Genomic DNA, 23,084 nt, shown 5'->3' with positions numbered 1-23,084 from the left:
CTGGCTGATATTCCAGCGTACCCAGGTTCAGTTCTTAGAACCCCCATTGTGGCTCATAAGCATGTTCTAGGGTATGTGATGCCCTCTTCTGGCCTCTTTGGGCAATGACTGCATACACTTGGAAACAAAATATCCATACAAATAAAAGAGAAATTTACTTCTACAGGGCATGGAGAAAGGCAATACCCTACCAGAGAGGTACAGAATTCAAGCCTAGCCTGGTCTACACAATAAATTCCAGGAAGCAAGGGTTACATAGAGACCCTGTCTGAAAAACAAAAATACCCACCCATAATTTTTGTGTTTTTTTTTGGGGGGGTAGTGGTTCCACTGTCATCTTCTAGAAACTTAAACTTTGAGTTTAAGTGTAACGGAAAAAAATGAAAATTTAGGTATATCTGATGCATTAAAATACCATTTGAACACTATTTAAATTGCTATATATTCTAATATTTTAAAAAAATCTATAAATGGTGGTTAGATTATATTACACAAGAGACAGTAAGCTTTTTTGGTCTTGAGACAGAATTTTTCTGTGTAGCCTTGGCTGTCCTTGTTCTTAGAAGATCTGCCTGTCTCTACTTCCAGAATGCTGGCTCAACAATAAATGTTCTTAAAGATAGGCCAGTGCAGTTTCTTGAAACGAGAACCTCATCAAATGAGAATTTATTCTGTGTATGGGACTAACTAAAACCTTTATTAGATATGGTTTTCCAGTAACAATGTGAAAACTGGATCAATTCAAACATAAGTGAAGTCAGAAAATTTAAAAAGCAGAGTAGATATTAGGGCACAAAAACAAAGGAAGACGATAATGTTAATATTCAGTATCTCCCCTCTGTACACAATGTTGCATATATATAGAACTCCATTTTTACTTTATTGATTTATAGAATAGTGACAATCCCTTAAGCAACCTAGGGTATACACTTGGTGCCCAACTATTAGACGGTAGTAGTAACACACTTCATTAACAGTTTGTACCCACACATTTAGACATCTTTTTCTTTTGGCCAAGATTTTAGTATTAAATTCAGAAATACATTCATTCCTTCAGAATTAAAATAGAAAACCAAACAATGCCAACATCAGTGGCTTGAGTATTGGTATACAAGAAAAACACAACACCAAAGGGTTTTCTTAATTATGCATTTTAAATATCAATATGTGCATTTCATTTATACAGTTTATAAATTTTGTTTTAGACAACAGTATGTAGTTTGAATCCACTGAGATGTTGCTTTCAATTTGAAATATTGTGTATACATGTATATAAAAAATAATCCAATGTATGACTCATCTGACAGATGTTTAAGATCAATAAGGGAGTATCTTTGAACATGCATTTATTTAGAAAGAGGGGAGAAGCCCACCTCGCCACCCTGTTGTTGCTGGCTTGTTTCTGCAGTGGTATCAATAGTGGTTTTTACAGGGAACCATGTGCCTTCAGTCAGTTAGAATAAAGATACCATAATCAAGACGGGTAGAAGAGATAAAGAAAGAGGAATGGGCAGATATTAGTCTTAAGTACATTTTGCACTCTTTCTGGTACAGGATAAAAAACAGATCAATGGGGATAGGGATTAATTAGGAATAAATTGCAATCAGATCAAGACATAATTGCCGAATTAAGTTCTTTTAATAGATTGCATATATAGAAGTTTAGCCATACTCTAGATCAACTCTTTAAGAGTAGAATTTTTATATCCAATTTACATGCTTCAGATATCACCTTTGTTACATAGGGTCTTGTATCCAAATGTCCACTTGTACACTGAGAGCTTTAAGGAACAAAAAAGGACACAGAGGGAATTGCCATTTTTAGCAGCAATGAAACATCACTAACCCCTTTTTACATACCGAATTCAAGTCACTACCAGAGGTGAGTGCACCACAAAGTCACCAGATACAAAATTGCTAGTTCATTTTTAAATTAATAATTAACCTGAAATTACCCTTCCCCCCTCCCCATTACATCCCTTTTTATAAACAGCAAACAGTTTTGCTTTTATACATAGGCTAGCAGGCTTGTTTCAATATGAAAGTGCTAATTCATTTACAGATTTTAAAATCAGTTATGTAGTGCTACAATAAATGTCCAATCTACATAGGAACAATCTGATGAATGAAAATGATAGACTGAATAAGGTTATCTGATTACCTTATCTTATTTACATATAAAGGATACCCAATGGTAAGGAAGAGACAGAAATCGGACAAATACTTAGAGGTGTAAGAATTACATCTACCTTTGAACTTTATATACTGTAAATGAGACATTTTAAATAGTCCTGTAGCCCATGCCTATTTTTTTCCTCAGAAAAAGAAAAGCTGCCTTCATGACATCCCCTCATTTCAGGTTTCCACAGTGTCTCTTGAAGCTTCAGAGTCAGGATCTTACTTTCTTCAAAAAATAAAGAAAATAGCCCCCCACGTTAACCCCTCCCCAGATCCCTCTAGTTTCTCGTCCAGTGCCAGGTTACATGATCAGCTCCCACCTCCTGGGGTTTCTGTCCATCTATTGATCAGTTAGTAGATAACATGAACCAGTTCTGGAACCACTACTAGGAGGAACACAAGCTCTTCACTACACTCACACAGCAGGAAAGAAAGTGGAAACTCAATTCATCCCTGGTGCCGGCCCCCCAAAATTGAAAGAACTTGGCACAACTGGAGCGCTGAATTTGTATCCTCCATGTTTCTCAATCATTTTGGATTCTAGAAAACAAGGTGAAACATTAATGGTCATCTGATCAGTTTACTGCTTTAGTAGACACATGTACTATGCAAGCTGTATCTAGAGATCTTAGCCAATTTTGACTTACTAGTAAATAAAAAAACCCTTATACTTTACATTATGCAAATAAATCATTAAGTATTCATCTTAAAAGGGAATAAATACATCTAATTGGTGAAATGCAATTAAATCCCAAATATAAAATACACCAGAATGCTATGCTCAACTTATACTATGACTACTTAGATGGTTGATTGGATATTAACCCTAATAGAAAATGGTTAGGCTGTGTATCATACATAGTTGAATTTTAAAATGTATACTGAAATGTTTAAAGATGAAATGTCTATGATTTTTAATGACTCAAAATTTTATATCTTCAACAGAATTTCTTACATTATCCTGAATTTAAGCAATTTTATTAAGCTACTACAGAGTGTAATCTAAAGTTATACGTAAAGACAATTCAGTGTGTATATCTCCAGCCCACATACCTTTACAGAATGTAAAATCCCTTCCATTGTAAATTAAATCCCTTTGATTATAAAGCTATTATCAAGTCATTAATTGCATCACAGAAGAGTTATGGTTTATTAGCATACCATGGGCTGCTCTTCTTTGATCAGCCAGAGTTGCAATGTCCTGTAATTGTTTTCTTTGTTCTTCATTAAGACCATGAGTCAAAGCCTGATACCATACAGGATTACGATTTTGAATAGCTGTATAGGGAGGAAAAAAGGGTGAGGGAAGAACATTAGATGTGATAATAACCAATTAGAATTCCAGGACTGAGAAACCCTGCCTCAAACAAAAAAAAAAAAAAAGTTTAAGTCTCATTAGTTTTTAATAAATAACAAACTGGATAGACTTCAGAAATAAAGCTAGCCTAATTCCGACAAAAGATTAAAAAACTAGTTCCAGGATGTCCAGGGCTATAAAGACAAACTTTGTCTCAAAAAACAAAAAGGTTTTAACTGTATAATTCATGAATTTTTCTGATAATGTACATCTTTCAGATTACAAATTAAATGTAAGTAATAGAGTAAAGGCAGAAGCCGGACATGGTAGTACATATTATAGGAAGCCTGGTCTGCATAGTAAATTCCTATCTCTAAAAACTCTAAGGAAGCAACTATTTTCTACTGCTTTGCCAAGTGAATCTCTTATCTAAGGGATAGACACCAAAAAACCAGATCTGTTCAACTAAATGGTTCGTTTAAGAAATTTGCTTACTTTGAAATATAGCTTTAAAGATCTGATACTCATCAACAGGGTTGTCTTCATCATCAATGATTGTGGAATAACCTTCCAAAGCTGTTTCCTCAGCATCATCTTCTTCCCAATCTTCATCATCTCCATCTTCACCTGCTTGCTTAGCCAGAATCTCCAAATATTCCTGCCCATCTTCATCAATATCATCTTCATCACTCCCCAGTTCTTCTGCCAAGTCAGTTATTTATGACAATGAAATATTTTGTTATTCAGCAAAGTGATTACTTCACTATTAGGTGTCTATGAAACCCAACTAAGACTCAAATGATAATAACATAATAAAAGTTTTGTTTGTAAGATAGGGCCTCTCAACAAACTCAGCCCGGACAAGGACTCATGGTATACTCAACCTATTAACTGCTGAGACTGCATGTGTGTGTCTTAACACCTGGCTCCATTGATGATCCAAATACAGGTGATAGACAAGAATCACTGTCCCCATGTAATATATAAGGATACTGAATGGTTTTCTGTTATAATCCATATTAAAAAGGCCTGCTAAGGCCAATCCTGGTTAAGTTAATACCAACACTGGAGAATAAAAGAAGCTGAGTTCCAGGCCAAAACAGGGTACTGAGTAAAATCTTGTCTCTAAGATAAATTACACTTTAAGGGGGGGGGGGGGGGGCGCAGGCGCAATTCCCAGCAACCACATGGTGTCTCATAACCATCTGTAATGAGATCTGATACCCTCTTCTGGCCTGCAGTCAGTACAATGTATACATAATAAATAAATCTTAAGAAGGGGGGGAGGCAGCAACAGAGAATAATGAACCAATAGAAAACTTCCAGAGCCCTTTTATTCCACAGAAAGAAATAAAATACTAGTTACCCAATGAAACACCCAAGAAAGCTTCAGGCAAATGAACCCCCACCCCTTTTCCTCCCAAGAATCTTTCACCTTCTTTTCAAGGAGGCTGACCTTTGCTTTGTCTTTTTTTTTTTTTGAGACAGGGTTTCTCTGTAGCTTTGGAGGCTGTCCTGGAACTCACAGAGATCCACCTCCCTCTGCCTCCTGAGTGCTGGGATTACAGGCGTGCCGCCCAGCACTTTGTCTGGTTTTGAGAGGCTGGAGAGATGGTTTAGTGGTTAGGAGCATTGGGTTCTCTTACATAGGGCACAAGTTCAATTCCCAGCACCCAAATGGCAGCTCACAACTGTCTGTAACTCCAACTCCAGGGATTCCACACCCTCATACAGACATACATGCAAACAAAACACCAGTGCAGATAAAATAAATCATAAAAACTGGTTGTGAGCCAGGCATGGTGGTACACGCCTTTAACCCCAGTACTTGGGAGGGCAGAGGCAAGTGGATTTCCTTGACTTCAAGACAGCCTGGTCTACATAGTGAGTTCCAGAACAGGGTTCTATGGAGAAAACTTGTCTCAAAAATCCAGAGATAATGAACTTGAGGTGATTTTTTTGGTGAGGGTATGATTTCTACAGATATTGCCACTTCTGGTTAGTATGCTGATCAGTACATTAAGATTACAGGTGTCAAATTCAATTGACATTGATAGTCTACAGTATCTTATAAGTTAAGTGTTGAAGCCAATATCTACTTTAATTTTAGTCTTTATTTAAAAAAAATTTTTTTTTGTTATTTTGGCTGGGCAGTGGCGGCACATGCCAAATCCCAGGACTTGGGAGGCAGAGGCAGGTGATTTCTGTGAGTTGAGTTGAGCTAGTTCCTGGACAGGCTCCAAATCTACAGAGAAAAACCCTGTATCCAAGAGGGGAAAAAAAAAAAAAGGAAAATTTATTCTTTAAGTCTAAGTGTGATGCTTTCGTATGTGTTAAGTATACCATGTACGTGGACCACCTGAGGAGGCTAGAAGACAGCCTTGGAGCTGATCTTTCTGCCTTCTGGAGTGGTGGGTTTATAAGGTGCTGAGGTGGAATTCAGGCTTTGTGCATGTAATGCAAGCACTAGCAACTGAGCTACATTCTTAGCTCATCTCCCTAAACTCTTCAGCAAATTCTGTCCTAAAACTCAAAGCTGGTTTAATACAATTGGCAAAATAATATATACCTTACTGCCATGAAGAAACTTTCAAGTTTAACTCTTTGAAAAACTATGGTCTATACAGCTAAGGCTGGCCATATATGTGAGAAGATGAGACCAGGCACTGGGCTATCTGGAGGTACTGGCCTATACCTGGCTTTCCTGGAAATGAATTCTAGATGATTCTAAGCAGGTGTATTTAGTTTTGCCCACACCACAAATCCCTTACCAGTTTCATCGTCATCTTCGGCCTCGTCATCGTCGTCACTGTCATTCTCGTGTTCTGCGTGGCAGGCATAAGCTCTTTTTAATCCATTAAATAAAAGGATAAATGCTGGCAAAATCTGTCCGGAAACCTGATTTAAAACCTGTGGTATCTGTTCCATGTCAATAAGGGCACACAAGCCCAGAACACACATCTTCCTGTCATGAAGCCTAAAATCGTAAATAAAAATGGTAATTACACTTTAGTCATAATATAAAGCAGAGTCCCTCATAAAGTTATAATTTATTATCACTTACCCCAGGAAGCAGTCAACGTCATTAAGCCATTGTGTGATAAAATGATTTGTAACTGGTTCAACATTATTAGGGAAGCGAAGATTTTCTAAGGTATTAAGTAGTAGGTGTGGATTATAATACAATGCTGCAATTGCAACTTGCAGGCACATTGTTCGGAGTTCACTTGTCTTAACCTCTCTCGTCAATCTTTCTAAAGCCGCCTCCACGAATAACGGAATACACTGTAAAAAGAGATTACAAGATCTTCCAAGACTGTAAAAGCATCTTACCTAGCTTACTATATTAACTTATTCATTACTTCAACTGAACCTTTGACCCTAAAGGGGACATCTAAAGATGACTAGTATTTAACTATTAAATCGTTTTCATGGGAAATCTAATTTTAAAGACCAACACTCTAAAGTCTCAAAAAGAAAATCAGCAACACTAACCTGATCGATGCCACGCCCTTTGCACTGTAGAATAATGACCTCTAACAATTTTGCTGCATGACATTCTGCATCTTCTCCTGCAACTCCAGTAAGTACCTGATCAACACAATACAAATTGCAAGAAGGCTTTGTGAACTGTTTAAATCAGGGAAATAATTTCCCTCTATTTATTTAGATGAATAACTGCTATGTTCACCATAAAAGTGATAGATGCTATTTGTGTGTCACAGCCTACCCTTCTGGTACCCTAGTTTGTAAGACAAAAGCACATGTCCTGAATTCTTATTCTAGATTCTAGTGTGTTAACATTAAGTTCTCTCACGGAAGTAAAAACTAGAACATATGGGCGGTGGTAGCAGAGGCAGAGTCAGGAGGATCTCTGTGAATTCAAGGCCAATCTGGGCTAGAGTGAGTTCCAGGAAAGGCGCAAAACTACAAAGATAAACCTTGTCTCAAAACCAACCAACCAACCAAACAAAAAAACTAGAAAACTAATCTTTCAAGACATCTGCTTCTTCTGTAAAGAACAAACAAAACAAAAAAACACCACCCCAACTGTGGCAGCTCATCCCTGTAATCAAAGTCCTAGAGAGGCTGAGACAGGGGAATGAAAGTTTTTAGACTGATCCTGCACCAACAAACACACACACACACAAACATACACAGAGAGAGAGAAAGAGAGAGAGAGAAACACCAAATGGCAGAGTAGTTTTGGTTAGTTTTTTGGTTTTGTCTGAAGACATAGCCTCTAACTCACTGTGCTGGAATTAAAGTCGTATGCCACCATACTCAGCCAAAGACCTGCAATCTCCAAGCACTCCTTTTTGTAAACATCTCTAAAGTCAGATCTTAAAAAAAAATATTTAAAATATTTTGTCTGTTTATCCAGAATCTTACACATGCTAGGCAAGTGTTCTACTAATTGAAGATATTTCCTCAAACCCAAAATTTCATTCCAATTTTTTGGTAAGGGGTCTCAGACTTGCTGTGTACCACATGATAACCTTGAACTGTCAATCCTTTTGCTTCAACCCACAAATGTGAGTAATAAAATTTGTAACTTTTAAAATCTTTAATTATCTGATCAATGTGTTCTGTATACAGCACAATCTAGGAGCATGTGTTATTTATATTTGATTGCAACAACCTTCTGATATCTGCTATTAGAAAAGGGGCCTACCTTTTTACACATACTGTATATCATCTCAAGATACTTGGTATCGGATAGAAGCGTGTCTGTATCAACTGTTACATAGTTATGCAGAAGAGGCATCATGTCTATAGTTAAAATTAAAAAAAAAAAATCAATTTGTACATCCTTTACCTTTGTTTACCCCCCTCGGCCATATTCACAGTATAATTATTGACACCAAATTCATGACAGTGATTGTGGGAAAAGAAGCAGGGTTGAAATTATCTGTAGCAAGGCATGATGGTAGTCACAAGGCTAAGATAAGATGATGCAAAGAATACATAAAACTGGTAAAGGCTATATACAATGATTTCAAAGGCATAGTCTCTTATAGCTCAGGCTAACCTCAAACTTGCTAGGTAGCTAAGGATGACTTTGAATCCCTACCTACCTGCCTCCACAATAAGCTTACTCATATTTATAATAAAAATATTTAATTTATTTCTGGAAAGAAGTCTTCTGACCAAAAGGCAAATCTAGCACTATTCTGTCTCTATCAATCACTTCAAAAAGAATTCCGGCGTGAAGAAAATGAATAAATAAATAAATAGAATTCCTTTGTATTAAACAACAATAATACATACACATATACTTATTTATATAGAACATTATTATGTGTAAGTGTGCATGTTTAAAAGCAAACATTAACAATAATGATACCTATTACCTATAGGTCATCCTTGGGCATTGTTACTGATTAAACAATATAGCAGTTAAAGCAGGAAAATGTACAGTGTTCAATTATAAGCTATGTAGTAATCACAATGAGGGGTGAGTAACAGTACATATTTTTATGCTGATTTGACTTTACCTGTAAAGTAATCAAAGCCATCTTGCTGAAATACTTCAAATACAAGGGGCAGTAACTGCCACATCTGTGGAGACACTTGTTGACATGTTAGACTATGTGCCAAAGAGAAGATCTCCTCATAGAATTCTAAAAGAGAATATCAAGTTGTCAAGAAATGCTTATTCATCTTAAATGATATAAAAATGGTAAAATCAAGTATATATAATACCTAAGACATGCTGTTGTAAAACGGTCCCAATGACTTGTAAGCAGATTCCCTCAAGCTGCTGGGTTATCTTAAAGTGAAAAAAAAAAAAAAATTGATGTCACATTTTTGTTATGAAAGTACTTTAAATCAACACTGAAACAACATATAAAATTGTAAACAAATCTTACACGAACATTTAGAGGAAAATCATTAAAATGAGAAAAATAAGGAACCACTTGCTTATTAACAAAAATAACAATGGGAAAATACTATCACTCTCATACATACACACACACACACACACCCAAAACTATAAAAAGAAAGCAATGTATTTTGAGCATGTGGTATTACACATATAAACTCAGTCCAGACTAAAACTGTGGGCTGGAGATATGGCTCAGAGGTCAAGAGCACTGACTGCTTTTCCACAGGTCCTGAGTTCAATTCCAAGCAACCACATGGTAGCTCACAACCATCTGTAACAAGATCTGGTGCCCTCTTCTGGCCTGTAGTAATACATGCTGTATACATAATAAATAAATCTAAAAACAACAACAACAAAAACCCTAAAACTGCCTAGTTGAGTCAGGCAGTGGTAGCACATGCCTTTATTCCCAGCAGAGGTAAGTGGACCTCTATGAGTTTGAGGTCAGCTGTAAACAAAGTGAGTTTAACAGCCAAGCCTGTTAAACAAAGAAACCCTCCCTATCTTGAAAACCAAAAAAAAAAAAAAAAGTGACTGATTTATCATGAAATTGTTTGATGGAGGCCGAGTTCCTACCAATGCCAGTAATTCTAGGTTAGGCAACTTCCGTTTTTTTCCCTTTGTTTTCTAAGAGTGGGCCTTACTTGGGTAAGACCCAAGACTGGGTAGCCTTGGCTAACCTAGACCTCACTATGTAGATTACACAAACCTCAAACTCAGGGATCCATCCACCTGCTTTTACCATTATTAAATGTTAGCATGCTCCGTTCCATTTCTCAAATCGCCAGACAGTGAAACATGAAATGTAAACTTAAGCCTCAACATCATCAAGAATAATGGGAAATACCAACCCCTTGGGCCCCTCTGTGAAGAACATTCAAATGTTAAATGTAGAAGGAAAAATGTATGTACAAATTAGATATGGAAGACATTAAATTAAAAAACATAGCATGTTGTCAGGTAGTGGTGAAACTCGCCTTTAATTCCAGCACTAGGGAGGCAGAGCCAGGTAGATCTCAGTGAGTTCCAGGCCAACCTGGTCTACAGAGTCAGATCTAGAATAGGCACCAAAACGACAGAGAGAAACCCTGTCTCAAAAAACCAAAAACAAACAAACACACACACAAAAAAAACCAGGTTGGGGATTTAGCTCAGTGGTAGAGCGCGTGCCTAGCAAGCACAAGGCCCTGGGTTCAGTCCACAGCTCAAAAAAACAAAACACAACAAAAAAACCATGGCATGTAAACAAATCTCCTCTCAATTTATCAGATATTTATCTGCCAAATAAAAAACAAGGACAGGATTTTATATGGATTCTGCCTATCTAATTATCATATATAAAATGCAAAAATGGTTTAATGACATTTACAAAATAGCTTATAGACATCTGGAAACATTTCTTGTTTTATTTTGTTTTTTTCGAGACGGTTTCTCTGTATAGCTGGAGCCTTTCCTGGAACTCGCTTTGGAGACCAGGCTGGCCTCAAACTCACAGAGATCTGCCTGGCTCTGCCTCCGGAGTGCTGGGATTAAAGGCGTGTGCCACCACTGTCCAACGTAAAATTGGGTTCTTATGGGTAATAAAATCTAAAGAAAATCAAGTGAAAATGTTAAAATACTATGAATCTAGGTGACAGCAGTTTGTTTTCTCTTGTTTTGTATGATTTAAATAATTAAAGCTTTTAATATTCATGATTATATTCCCCTTACATTTCAAAAAGATAATAGGCAAAAAGGATGAAGATAATGACAATTTCAGAAGTATGTGTGTATTCAGTATTTTGATAAATGTTTTACACCAATTTGTTTATTCACACAACCATTCATGCATCCACTTCTGTGCAAATGCTGTGTCCAGGGACTGAACTCAGGTCATCAGGCTTGGAGAAAAGGACCTCTCCCTAGTGAATAATCTCACCATTCCAAAACTAACCTCCAAGTGAAATTAGTACCGTGTTTTCAAAGAAATCAACATATGCTGGATCTAAGAAAAATTATGAGCTACAAAAAATGGTAAAGAAACAACAGCTATTTCCAAATCACTGTTTGTACTCTAGAACTTAACATTTGTAAAGTACCAAAAGTAATTAAGCGATCAAATAAAAGCAGATGAAATGACTTGATAACATTCCATAAAAACCGTGCAGCACGAGTCTTTTTATTTTCATTTACTGTTTACTTCTTACCTCTTTGTGATCTTCCACCACACTCAGAAGTGTGTCGATTGTATTTAGAATTCCCATAGCAGTGACTGCTTTGTCATCACTTCCTTCCTCATCTGGCCCAGTCTGGATTACTTGGTTAAATGTCATTGCCTAGAATCAAGAGAATGAAATAAATTCAAATTTCCTGCCACAGTACTTGGGGGAATTGCAGACTGACAACTATGAGGGTAATGCTGCAAGGTAGAGAATGTGCTTATTATTAATATTAGTGCTAAAAGGACTGAATGACCCCGAGTTCAGTGCCAGCCATAGCAACATACTGAAATCTTTCTTCAACTATGCCTAAATTCAGGCATATTAAATCATCAAGTTGCTGATTTGCCTTTCTAAAAACATAATTTAATGTTAGAGTGTTTTGCTATCAAGTATGTCTGTGGAAATCCTGCATGCCTGGTGCCGCCTGCTCACACAGACCAAGAGGGGACCATGGATGCTGTGGATCCGGAGTTGCACACAGTTCTTTTTGGAAGTGCTAGCTGGGCGGTGGTGGCGCACGCCTTTAATCCCAGCACTCAGGAGGCAGCACCAGGTGGATTTCTGTGAGTTCGAGGCCAGCCTGGGCTACCAAGTGAGTTCCAGGAAAGGCGCAAAGCTACACAGAGAAGCCCTGTCTCGAAAAACTTAAAAAAAAAATCATGGAAGTGCTTTAACCACTGAACCACCATGCCTGATTTGCTATTTGTAACTATACCAACTGTTCTGAGTATTCAGGAAAAGCCACAGATAATGAGCCCAACACACCTAAGAGCCTACACTATGACAGTACAAGGATGAATCCCAGACACACTACACTTAGCTCTGGCAAGTTATTCAACCCTTTTCTACTTCACAATCGTCTCTATAAAACAGAGGATTCTAAAGGGTCTACACAACATGTAACATAGTAAGTTCCATGGAATATTTGCTGTTAGGGAAAGCAAGATACCTGTGATCATACAAAAAGTCAAATGAACATCTTTGCAATAGTAACAGGTTCAAAGAACATACCAGATGCTGTGTCATTTCTACAGCAATAGGAGTAACTTCTTCACTATATTCGCAGATCATTTTCTGAATTACATTTGTAAGGTCATCATTTTCTGTTTCTCTTATAATATGAAGAAGAGCCTGCATTACAGGTCTGATAAATGGAGTGATGTATTCTTTAGCTGTAATAGAGCAGGGGAGGAACTTAACAAACAGGTAAATAGTAAGTTGGACACACAAAAAGAAAACACCAAGTGCTTTCACAGAGTATATTAAGTTAGCCCCCAGACTTCTGCCGTATAGTTAGATAAGGGTATTTGTACATACAAAGGACTTACCCTTTTCTTGATTGCTGATCAACACTTGTAGTGCAATGGCAGCTTCCACTTTCACAGGCATTTCTCGATCATCAATCAGACATCTTCTTGTCAGCTCTAAAGCTGTTTGGAGGTTCTGATCACTTTTGAACTTCACTTCACAAAAATAGTGAAGTACCCAGCAAGCCTTTAAATACAGGGGAAAGGGGTGTATGTATATGACTATAAAGAGTCTGTAATAGACTTCCCCAAAATAAGCTCTTCCCCGAGTTTTGTGTCTGAGAATTTGGAGGCTGGCCAGTGGGAGATGTGTTCAAACACATAACACTAGACCAGTACTATGATCCCATATTACTCTTTGGCTGCACATTCTTTGTGTGGATAGCAAGATCTGAATGCAAAACACAAACAGATACTGCTACCAGACATAGATGACAACTATGCACACAGGACTACAGCAGCCACATGAAGACTTATAGAAAAAGAAATATTAACAAAGACACACATTTTTAGTCATTCCTTAAAGGACATTTAAATAAATACATCAAATAATACAATTTTAAAACTTACTCTTGCTCTCATGTAGCCTAGCTCACTGCTGAAGAGAGGAAATACATGATTCTGCAACATATATTCCATTTGATCTTTGTAGATCTTTTTCTGTGAATATAAAAAAAAGTCTAAAAAGTTGTCTAAACACAAACTGTCTCAAGTTACAAACACACATGATAATGTTAAAAGGGAATAATAAAGAGAAATATACTTATTCTAATCCCTTTAATCTCATGAAGCTGTCATATGCTACTGATGTGAAAAATGTTAGACATTTTGCATATCTTTTTTGGTTTTCTAAACATGAGCAATGTAGGTTCTGAGATATATGCAAAATGAAAATACACACCCTACACAAACTTGTAAAAGAATGTTCTGAGCAGCATGGTTCAGAATAGAGAAGAAACATAGATAATGTATATCAGCTGAAACATGAACAAATAAAATGCAGTATTAACAATTCAATTCAGTAGTTGGTACTGAGGAATAAGCATAGCCACGTACTAGATGAGAAACCTTTAAAACATTACACTAAGGGCTGGAGAGATGGCTCAGAGGTTAAGAGTACTGACTGCTCTTCCAGAGGTCCTGAGTTCAATTCCCAGCAACCACATGGTGGCTCACAACCATCTGTAATGAGATCTGGCGCCCTCTTCTGTATACACAATAAATAAATCTTAAAAAAAAGGACATGCAACCCTCAGTTTGTGTGAAAGGTCCAAAATAAATTTCTAGAGAAATGTAGGCACAGGACTGGGAGGCTTGGTATGAAATAGGGAGAGACTTCTATTTTAGAGTCAGGATTTCTTTCTTTTCGTTTTATTGTTTATTTTTTTAACAAGGTCCTGGATCTTGCTTTGTAGACTAGGCTGGCCTTGAACTCAAACTCCAACTGCCTGACAGGATTTCAATTTTGTGGTGATGAAAGTGTCTTGAAATGAAATGGATGCAGTACTGTAAATACATTAATAACCACTCAGTTACTCTTAGAATTTTCTATTATATTTCTTATTTATTGTCTGTGTGTGTCTGTCATAGTGCTATGTGGATGTCAGGGGACAACTTGCAGTAATTCTCTTACTATGTGAGACCCGAGAAGTAAACTCAAGTAAGGTTGCTGGTTTACCAGCTGTACTTATATACTTTAAATAGACGAACTACATGGTATACATATCATACCTCAGGGAAAAAAAACAAGTTATTAATTTAGGGGCTGGCAAGATGGCTCAGCAATTAAAAGCATTCACTGGTCTTCCAGATAATCAGGGTTCACTTCTCATAACCCGCATCAGCCGTTCACAACAACCTATAACTCCAGCTTCAAGTTATCCAACAATGTCTTCTGGCCTCTGCAGGTAGGTACTGCACACATGTGTTATACACATGATATGCAATATATATAATTAAAAATATTTATTAACTACACACACTCTCTCACACGAAAGAATACCTTTAGAAGTATTTCAGCTAAAGAGCCAATCATATGTAAGGCTCCATCTTTTTTACGAGGATCAGCATTTGGTTCAGTAAGAATCTGGTAGCAAAATCCCATAGTCTTTTGCAGTACCTGAATAAGAGACAAGAAATACAGTCCTTGAACACACTGACAAAAATAACACACAATTAACCGAAAAAAAGAGCATATTTGAAGAAATTTTAAAAAATAAAGCAAATGTTATTTATGTGATAACCCACCTCTTTCCTTTTACTACAGGCTGTAAACAAAAGTGTCTGGGCAGCAGTAGTAGGAGAAATGAAGTCTTCAAACACATCTAGAGAATAAGTATAAAATGAAAATGTAAAGAAAATGATAGTTTTTGCTTTGTTTTGCAATAGGGTCATTAGTATCCCAGGTTGGCCTTAAATTCCTAATCCTCCTACCTCTAACTCCCAAGTAAAAAGATTAGAGACATGGAATAATAATGCCTGGTTTACTAATTTTCTTTGGATAATATTTCATATTCATAATTTACAAATTATGTTCTGTAAAAAACAAAGTCTTTGAGTTAGTTGTGGTGGTGCAAACCTGTAATTCCAGCACTGAAGAGGCTGACACAGGAGAATCTTGAGTTAAAGTTAGACACACAATGGTGGCACATGCCTTTTAAACCCAGCACTCAGGAGGCAAAGGCAGGTAAGCTGGAAGCCAGACTGGTCTACAGTTGCAGGATGGTAAGGCAATACACAGAGAAACTCTGTCTCAAAAACCACACCTAATCAAACAAAACCAACTGTCTAAAGAGTGCTATAATGAATGAATGGGCCTAAAAGGACACACAAGGTATAAATTATATAATTTATGAAGCTTAGGCTCCATAATCTTCAACTTAAATTTTTTTCAATGTAAAAGTTTTTCTTTAAAAAATATTTTTATTATATTCACTCATTTATGTGTGAGTAGATGGGGAGGTGCATACCACAGCAGGGAGGTATGTCATGGTCTTAAAAGGACAGCCCCCTATGTGAGTTCTCAGGCTTGGCAGTAAGCACTTTACCCATCTTTGTTGACCCTGTTTCGTTTTTGAGATAGTGTCTTACATAGTTGAAGCTGGCCTCAGAATTTTCATGCAGCTGAGATAACCTTCCATTTTCCTTCCTAGTTTTAGGATTACAGGCCTGTACCACCATAACCAGACAGCAAGGTAAACTTTCTTACCAAACTTCATGCGTATATATTCGTAAGGGTCTTCTTGCCAGAGTTCCTCATCAGCATCTGTATAGCACATCAATGGAAAAATAACATCTTGGATAATGCCCTGCAATTTAAAAGTTAAGAAAGTAACAGTCTTCAGATTTCAAATTTAACCTGTCCAATCTCCTTTAAGTAGCAAAACAAAATAAATAAAAAATGATAGCAAACTCCGTTAATTTATTTAATACATTTTAGACCAACATCCAAGCTGTATATCAACTTACAAGGATTACATACTAAGACACATGTATACATAGACAGAACAGCTGTGCAGCCTGAGCAGTAGTCAGGTTCTAGGCTAAATCTCTAACACCCGAAAACATGAAAAAACAAGGAAAGTAAAGACCAGCAAATTCTAGAACTCTGAAAGCTAATAAATTATGAAAATAACAACATGATGAAACAGGCCCTTGCTCAGTTCAAATCACACAACAAAAATATTAACTATAATCACATGGTCAGAGGAGCTTAAATACAAGCTGGAAGCTTGGGTTTTAGACTAAAATGTAGCTGGATATTCATGAAATACCTCTCATTACTTTGTCAGTGTTCTCTTGTTTTTGTGCTGCACTATCCAAACAATCACCAGAACTAGAATGTTTCAAAACCCAACAATTATTCAACCTTTATTACAATTAATGTATTTTATTACAACTGCTAAACAAAAAAACAAAACCAAAAACAAAACCAAATAAACCCAAAACAACAACAATAAAACCCCCATCAATCAATCAACAAAACAAAAAAGCAATTCCAGAGAGAAAATTATTACTTGTATATGAGGCTTCAGGTTCTTCCAAGTAAGAGCATGGGAAACTCCTTGATTAATATAATTTAATGTCTGCTGTAAAACTCGAGGAGCCATATATTGTTTCTCCTTGTACTGATATAACACTTTCAATAAAACCTTTAAAAAAAGAAAAAATCAAAACCAAAATTCAGATAAATTTTAACCACTACAAGCTTATAATAAAAACACATGCCTATACATTGCCATAAAATAAAAAAACATACTCCTTTAACAAAGACATTTTAGAACTTGTGGAGAACTACATTTATTTCCCAAGCATTTAAAATAATAAATGGTATAGTGACATGGCTCTGGGTAAAGACATTTGCTACCAAGCCTGAATTATAACCTGGAACTCACACTGGATTTTGGCAAGTTGTCCTCTGGCCTCCACATGCATGCAATGAAATCCACACTCATATACACATGTATATGCAAAACAAGTACTTATTTTAAATGCCATAAAATAATGAACCAAAGTAAGACTGCGTCAGACTCAACTCAAGGCAGTTTCTGCTTGGTGTTGTTGGCCATCAATTTCATTCTATCTCTGATATTTGTTCTTTGACTTACCAGTCTCACTGAGACAACACTATACTCTGCCCCTGTCTCTTTTCATTGGGATCTCCAGCTAACTGTCATGAACAAGTGTTCCTAAGTCAGTTTCAGCTGGGTATCTTCAATTTGTTAATATTTTCCCCTCCTTTCCCTTATCCACCATTAGGGAAATTCATTCCTTCAAAACTAAAAACGGGCTGGGTGGTGGTGGTGCACACCTTCAATTCTAGCACTACAGGGCAGGCAGAGCTGTTACAGAGAAATTCTGTTTTGAAAAACTGAAATCCAAACCAACCAACCAAACAAACAAAACAACAACAAAAAACACCTAAACCCTGAAAATATGGCTATCATACATCATTTCCTGGAAGAGTATACAAAATAATCAAACCCTTCAAAGTCCTCAGGCCAAAAATATTTAACACCTGCCAGAAGGTTCAAAAAAATTCTAGAAGAAGACAAAGATCAACTTTAAGCCAAACAAATCATAACAAACCTGTAAATCCCAACACTAAGGAGATGAAGGAAAGGTTAGGATTTTCAAAAGCATCTTGAAAAGTAGGGCTGGAGAGATGGCTCAGCAGTTAAGAGCACTGACTGCTCTTCCAGAGGACTGACGTTCAATTCCCAGCAACCATAGGGCAGCTCACGACTGTCTGTAACTCCAGTTCTAGGGGACCCTTACACAGACATACATGCAGGCAAAACACCAAAGCATATAAAATATAATAAATGGAAAAGTAGGGCTGGAGTCAGGTTCGTTGACACACATCTCTGGTCCTGTACTCCACAGACAGAAGCAAGTGAACTTAAGCCAGCTTAGGCTACACAGTAAGACTGTTAAAAAAGAAAAAGAGGCTGCTGGTGGTGGTGCACCTTTTTTTTTTTTTTTTGCCAGAGCCAAGGACCGAACCCAGGGCCTTTGCACTTGCTAGGTAAGCACTCTACCACTGAGCTAAATCCCCAACTCGGGTGGTACACTCTTTTAACCCAGCACCCAGGAGGCAGAGATAGGCAGATCTCTAAGAGGCCAGTCGAGTCTACAGAATAGTTCGGGACAATCAGGGCTACACAGACAAATCTCGTTTTCAAAAACAACAACCAAACAAATAAAAATCTCACCAACCACCAAGCAACAAATGGAGAGCCAATTAGTAGTTAAGAGCACCAGCTGCTCAGACCCGAGCACTCACATGTTGGCACACAACCAATAATAACTCCAGTTCTAGGGTATCTGACACTCTCTTCAAGCTTTTAAGACAGTGGTTCTCAACTTTCCTAATGCTGTGACCCTGACAGTCAGTCACCCAGGTTGTGGTGACCCCACAGCTATAAAATTATTTTCATTCCTACTTGTAACTATAACTTCGCTACTGTTATGGGTTATAATGCAAATATCTAATATTCAAACCCTGTTGAAGGGTCATTATGAACCCAAAGGGTTTTGCAAACCACAGGTTTGAGAAGTTATGCTCTGAGGGCACCAGGCATGTGCAAAGGGTGCAAAGATGCACCCACAAACATAAAATGAATCTTTAAAGCAACTCAAACAAAAGTGCCACATCTCTACTTAAGAAATGTTAAGACTTACTTGCTGGACGCCAACAGCAAATGCCTTCAGAAAGACTTCAGCAAATTCATTATACTCCTTAGAAACATTCCCAGGGCTTCCATATCTACATGAAAATGAATGTAACCATTATTTCTTTATAATGCTTTACATCTACATTCATAATGGCAAAACCTTGAAAAAGATAAATTTAAATCACTATGTATGGACAAGGGCATACCTTTCAAAAAGTCTTGCTAAAATATGTAAGGCCCACTTCTTACATTTCCACCAGGGTAATTCTGGTCTATCATCTTCTTCAACTTGAAGTGTTTCCTTTAAAGAGACATTTATTTAATAATACTGAGAGACTATAATATATAAAAACTGTATCAGGTAAGAATAAACTCAATCATAAAAGTAAAGAACCTATTCATTCAAAACTAAAGTAATGATAACATAATCATTAAAAGAATCAGCTGGGAGGACTGGAGAGATGGCATAGAGGTTAAGAGCACTGGCTGCTCTTCCAGAGGCCCTGAGTTCAATTCCCCGCAACCACACAGTGGCTCACAACCATCTAAAATGAGATCTGATGCCCTCTTCTGGTGTGCAGGCATTCATGCAGGCAGAACACTGTATATAAAACAAAACAATACAAAACTAAACAATAAGCTGGACTTAAGACATCCATGACAGTTTTAAGTTTACAAGTGAGAATACAGAACTGAAACCTTCATACACTGCCACTGAGAATAACACCAAATCAGGGGAAAGTCAATTTGGAAGGTACTACTAATAAAGTCAAACATATATCCATTCTCAGATCCAGTTTTATATGTCAGTATTTATTCAGAAATGACACTTGACAGAAAATTACCCATTTATAAACCTTTTCAAGTGACTGTAATACTCAAAAGCACACCACTTGAGTATCCCCATCAACATGTAGCCACACCAAAAGCTATGGCACTATGTGGATACAAAAGGTACTACATGGCAGTGAAAATATACAAATCACAACCAAACATGAACAAATATTCTAAACATATTAAACAAAAGAAACGACAAACAAGATTACTTTTATCAGTTCAAAACAGACAAACTGCACTGTGTAAGCAATGGGAGTGGGAGCTGGAGACACGGCTCAGCACTTGATAGCACTTGTTCTACCGTGACAAGTCGAGTTCAAATCCCAGCCCCTCTGCTGGCTCCCAAAGGCACCTTCATGCAAACATTAACAGACACTAAAAAAGGGCCAGGCATGGTGGCACAAATCTTTAATTTCAGCACTCGGGAGGCAGAGGCAGGTGGATCTCTGAGAGTTCAAGGCCAGCCTGGTCTACAGTGAGTTCTAGGACAGCCAGGGCTGTTACAGAGAAACCTTGTCTTGAAAAACAAAAACAAAAAACAAGAAAAGGGTAACAACGGCTGGGCGGTGGTGGCACATGCCTTTAATCCCAGCACTCGGGAGGCAGAGGCAGGCGGTTCTCCGTGAGTTCGAGGCCAACCTAGGCTACCACGTGAGTTCCAGAAAAGGCGCAAAGCTACACAGAGAAACCCTGTCTGGAAAAAAACCAAAAGGGTAACAACGATGATAGAGAAGACAAAAACTGGACAGAAAATATGTGAAAAATATATCTTATACTTAATATACACAGAAAAAAACATACAACAAGCTAGTATCCTAAGTAGGAAAAATATTTTGTGCACTTCTTCAATCATTTAATTAAAAACACAAAAACAAAATCTGAAAACACTTAAAGAGTAAATGAGGTTGAACTTGTGCTTAGGAAACTAAGTTCTATGCCTACCACTTGGTAAAAACAAAATTAAAATAACAAGACTGTGACCTCATCCATCCCATTCATAACAGTATTACTGTGATAATTATATACCCACCCATGTAGAAGTTTAAAATAAAACTCAAGATTTTTATAGCTAAGGTGCATACTTAAGTCACCAGGTATTTAACAATCTACTTAATCCTCACCTGCTAGAGAAAATAAGATTAGTAGAGATATTATGGTAACTGTAAAAATGACCCTGTTTTAAAGTATAAAAACAATAGAGTTGGATAACTCTTAATGTATTAACAAACCAAAGCTGCATACTTCAAAGGGTAACTTCTCTGGTGTTAAGAGTTATGTATCAGGGCTGGAAGGATGGTTCAATGGTTAAGAGCACTTGTTGCTATTGCAGAGGGCTTAGGACCACTTCCCAGCACCCACATGATGACTACTAATGATCTATAATATCCTCCATGAGCATCAGGTATGCATGTGGGATGCAGACATACATTAAATAATAGAATTACATAAATAGTTTGGTTTTTTTTAGAATGATATAAATCACAAAATTTGGCAACCTAGAAAATTAAATTTTTCCTCTGTTCATGGCCATTTGACAAATTATTAGGTTACAATCTAATAGTAAACAGTTAACTGAAATGAGCACCTGGCAGGGGTGGCGCACGCCTTTTAATTCCAGCACTTGGGAGGCAAAGCCAGACAAATCTCTGTGAGTTCCAGGTCAGGCTTCAAAGCTACACAGAGAAACCCTGTCTCAAAAAACCAACCCCCCCCCAAAAAAAAACCCAAAAAAACAAACAAACAAAACAAAAGAACTGAAATGAAGCCAGGCAGTGGTGGAACACACCTTTAATCTCAGTACTCGGGAGGGAGGCACAAGAAGGCAGATTGCTTTCAATTCTGAGGCCAGCCTTTTCTAAAGATCTGAAGAACTAGTTCCAGGGGTTTAGCTCAGTGGTAGAGCACTTGCCTAGCAAGCGCAAGGCCCTGGGTTCAATCCTCAGATCAAAAAACAAAAAAAAAAAAGACTTCAACTTTTAAAAAAGGGGGGATTAGGGATTTAGCTCAGTGGTAGAGCACTTGCCTAGCAAGCGCAAGGCCCTGGGTTTGGTCCTCAGCTCCAGGAAAAAAAGGAAAAAAAAACTAGTTCCAAGACAGCCAGGACTACAAAAAGAAACCCTATCTTGAACACTTCCCCCACAAAAAAAGAAGGGAGAGAACAGAAATGAGGCGGAAGTACTAGCATGAAATACATACACAAGCAACTTATTTTGTAGAAGTAATCATTTGATCACAAATGGAAACAGAAGAGCTGGCAATGGTGGCATACACCCTTAATCCTAACACTTGGGAGGCAGGGGCAGGTGTTGGAAGGCAGTCTGGTCTACAGAGTGAGTTCCAGGACTACACAGAAAAACCCTACTGCGCGCGCGCGCGCGCGCGCGCGCGCGCGAGAGAGAGAGAGAGAGAGAGAGAGAGAGAGAGAGAAAGAAAGAAAGAAAGAACACACATAGGAGAGAATGACCACGTAAGAACTTACATTAGGTACATCTCTATTCACAACAGTCTTCAAAATTTCCACCCATTCTGTCAGGTTCTGTTGGTTTATCAGCTCCAGGGGTAGTGTATACTAAAGAAAAACAAAAAATTAGTATCTTTAAAGTCCAAAGGGAATGCCATTTCCTTTTACTCTACAATACCTACCAAAGGTAGTTCACTCAATCCCCATTTCCACATTAGTACACAGATTTCCCTCATGAACAATGCATTGGCCACGGGCATTCTTACTTTGCTCAACTTACTAGGAACACATCTTTTTCTTATTGTGAAGGAGTTACCACAGATTTCTACTGAACATGTTTCTGTCAAGTTAAAGGAATTGCCAAATAAAGATCCTAACATTTATTTCCCCCTTTCTCTAGGGTATGTGTTTGCATGTATTCATTTTTGCAGTGCTAAGGATCAAAGCTAGGGCCACGGGTATGCTTGGCAAACTCTCTTATCACTCTCATTTCCCCAGCCTTGTTCTCTTTCTATAAAGGAGGAACTGCTTAATAAGTTTTAATGGATGCAAGCCAGGCGGTGGAGGCACATGTCTTTGATCCCAGCACTTGGGAGGCAGAGGCAGGCGGAGCTCTGTGAGTTCAAGGCCAGCCTGGTCTATAGAGCAAGATCCAGGATGGGCTCCAAAACTACACAGAGAAAGCCTGTCTCAAAAGACAAAAACAAAAATTTAATGGATGCTTTACTAGGTATCTG

At 37.6% G+C, this 23,084-nt stretch overlaps 1 protein-coding gene and 1 non-coding gene across 3 annotated transcripts in view; both read right to left on the bottom strand.

Annotated features, from left to right (window-relative positions):
- Positions 1–676: 676 nt before the first annotated feature.
- Ipo7 (importin 7) overlaps positions 677–23,084 on the bottom strand; it is a 46,301-nt gene continuing 23,893 nt past the window's right edge. The window contains exons 6-25 of one of the 2 annotated variants that reach the window (XM_036189019.1): positions 22,366–22,455; positions 19,256–19,350; positions 19,057–19,141; positions 16,890–17,024; positions 16,082–16,181; positions 15,121–15,197; positions 14,876–14,992; positions 13,444–13,533; positions 12,895–13,060; positions 12,578–12,738; positions 11,552–11,680; positions 9,182–9,248; positions 8,974–9,099; positions 8,151–8,248; positions 6,971–7,066; positions 6,540–6,760; positions 6,247–6,452; positions 3,971–4,177; positions 3,340–3,456; positions 677–2,718 (exon numbers count right to left, since the gene is read on the bottom strand). In XM_036189019.1, coding sequence (XP_036044912.1) covers positions 2,621–2,718; positions 3,340–3,456; positions 3,971–4,177; positions 6,247–6,452; positions 6,540–6,760; positions 6,971–7,066; positions 8,151–8,248; positions 8,974–9,099; positions 9,182–9,248; positions 11,552–11,680; positions 12,578–12,738; positions 12,895–13,060; positions 13,444–13,533; positions 14,876–14,992; positions 15,121–15,197; positions 16,082–16,181; positions 16,890–17,024; positions 19,057–19,141; positions 19,256–19,350; positions 22,366–22,455 — 2,481 coding nt within the window. In that variant the 3' untranslated portion in view covers positions 677–2,620. The remainder of the gene's footprint in view (positions 2,719–3,339; positions 3,457–3,970; positions 4,178–6,246; positions 6,453–6,539; positions 6,761–6,970; positions 7,067–8,150; positions 8,249–8,973; positions 9,100–9,181; positions 9,249–11,551; positions 11,681–12,577; positions 12,739–12,894; positions 13,061–13,443; positions 13,534–14,875; positions 14,993–15,120; positions 15,198–16,081; positions 16,182–16,889; positions 17,025–19,056; positions 19,142–19,255; positions 19,351–22,365; positions 22,456–23,084) is intronic. The other variant, XM_036189026.1, reaches the window with a different exon arrangement.
- LOC118576923 lies at positions 13,146–13,329 on the bottom strand. The gene has a single exon (XR_004944115.1). It is a non-coding gene; the product is annotated as a small nucleolar RNA SNORA23 (small nucleolar RNA).

The sequence above is a fragment of the Onychomys torridus genome, chromosome 1 (genome assembly GCF_903995425.1).
Source record: "Onychomys torridus chromosome 1, mOncTor1.1, whole genome shotgun sequence".
In the NCBI taxonomy this organism is placed as follows: domain Eukaryota; kingdom Metazoa; phylum Chordata; class Mammalia; order Rodentia; family Cricetidae; genus Onychomys; species Onychomys torridus.
The sequence above is the reverse complement of the archived record's forward strand: the minus strand, read 5'-3'. Positions and strand labels throughout refer to the sequence as shown.